The sequence below is a fragment of the Geospiza fortis genome, unplaced genomic scaffold (genome assembly GCF_000277835.1).
Source record: "Geospiza fortis unplaced genomic scaffold, GeoFor_1.0 scaffold538, whole genome shotgun sequence".
Classification (NCBI taxonomy): Eukaryota; Metazoa; Chordata; class Aves; order Passeriformes; family Thraupidae; genus Geospiza; species Geospiza fortis.
This window is the reverse complement of record NW_005054368.1, coordinates 2193265-2194186: the sequence shown is the minus strand read 5'-3', so window position 1 is coordinate 2194186 and position 922 is coordinate 2193265. Positions and strand designations below refer to the sequence as shown.

Sequence of the window (922 nt, the reverse complement as noted above, 5' to 3'; positions counted from 1 at the left end):
GGCCGAGCAGACAAAGTGCTCTTTAATCGATTGTGACTCTTCGCCATAAACTTTACGAGGGAAACAAGCCCACCAGGACCCTCAGACAGAGCTGTCAATTAGCATCAGCAGCCAGGGGTGGAGGTGGGGGTCAGCTTTTGGGTTAAGACACGCACACAACTCTTGGAAGGGGACGGCAGAGGCTCCCTGCTCCCCATCGTGCTCTCCTGGCTCTGCCTGCTCACGGAGTGACACTTGCTAAATCACGAAAGCAACTAAAATTAGCTTATCTGCCTCTATTTTTTGGCTCCTCCAGAGCCCTGGGCACCTTCTTGGTGAGGCTGCCCAGGCCTGGTGCTGCTCTCCAGAGCCTGGGCCTGCAGCAAAGACTCCTACAGCCCAGAAGGTGCAACAAACCCATAAGGCGCAATAATTCCATGAGGGAATTATTGATAGTAATAATAAATATACCGACCACAGCATTAATGTTAACACTAAAAACAGCGATAATAATACAAGCAGTATGAGGGTGCATCCTACTCTGAGGGCTTGGGGTTTAACCTTTCTACTGTTGCTGCTTTTTGCCCTGAAATATCCTCGCCAACACGCACAGACAGAAAAATACCCTGATACGGGGTTAGGGATGGGACAGGGGTGGGAACAGGGAGAGGGACAGGGATGGGGACAGGACAGGGATGGGGACAGGACAGGGATGGGGACAGAGGTGGGGACAGGGGGAGGGCCAGGGCCAGGGCTGCCCGGCCGTACCTTGTCGTTCTGGTAGGCGGTGACGGCGATGAAGTCGGTCTCGGGGAACACGTAGGTGCGGAAGGTGCTGTAGGGCAGCTTGAGGATGTCGTTGGCCCGGACGATGTGGAACCTGGGCTGGTACTTGTGCATGGAGTTCAGGATGGTCTGGGATGGGCAAGACAGAGCACAGCCC

General features: G+C 54.6%; 1 protein-coding gene across 1 annotated transcript in view; it reads right to left on the bottom strand.

The window, feature by feature from the left end:
- The window catches only part of TBX2 (T-box transcription factor 2), a 31020-nt gene that overhangs the window by 26523 nt on the left and 3575 nt on the right, over positions 1–922 (bottom strand). Inside the window, exon 3 of the mRNA XM_031059773.1 lies at positions 748–894. Coding sequence (XP_030915633.1) covers positions 748–894 — 147 coding nt within the window. The remainder of the gene's footprint in view (positions 1–747; positions 895–922) is intronic.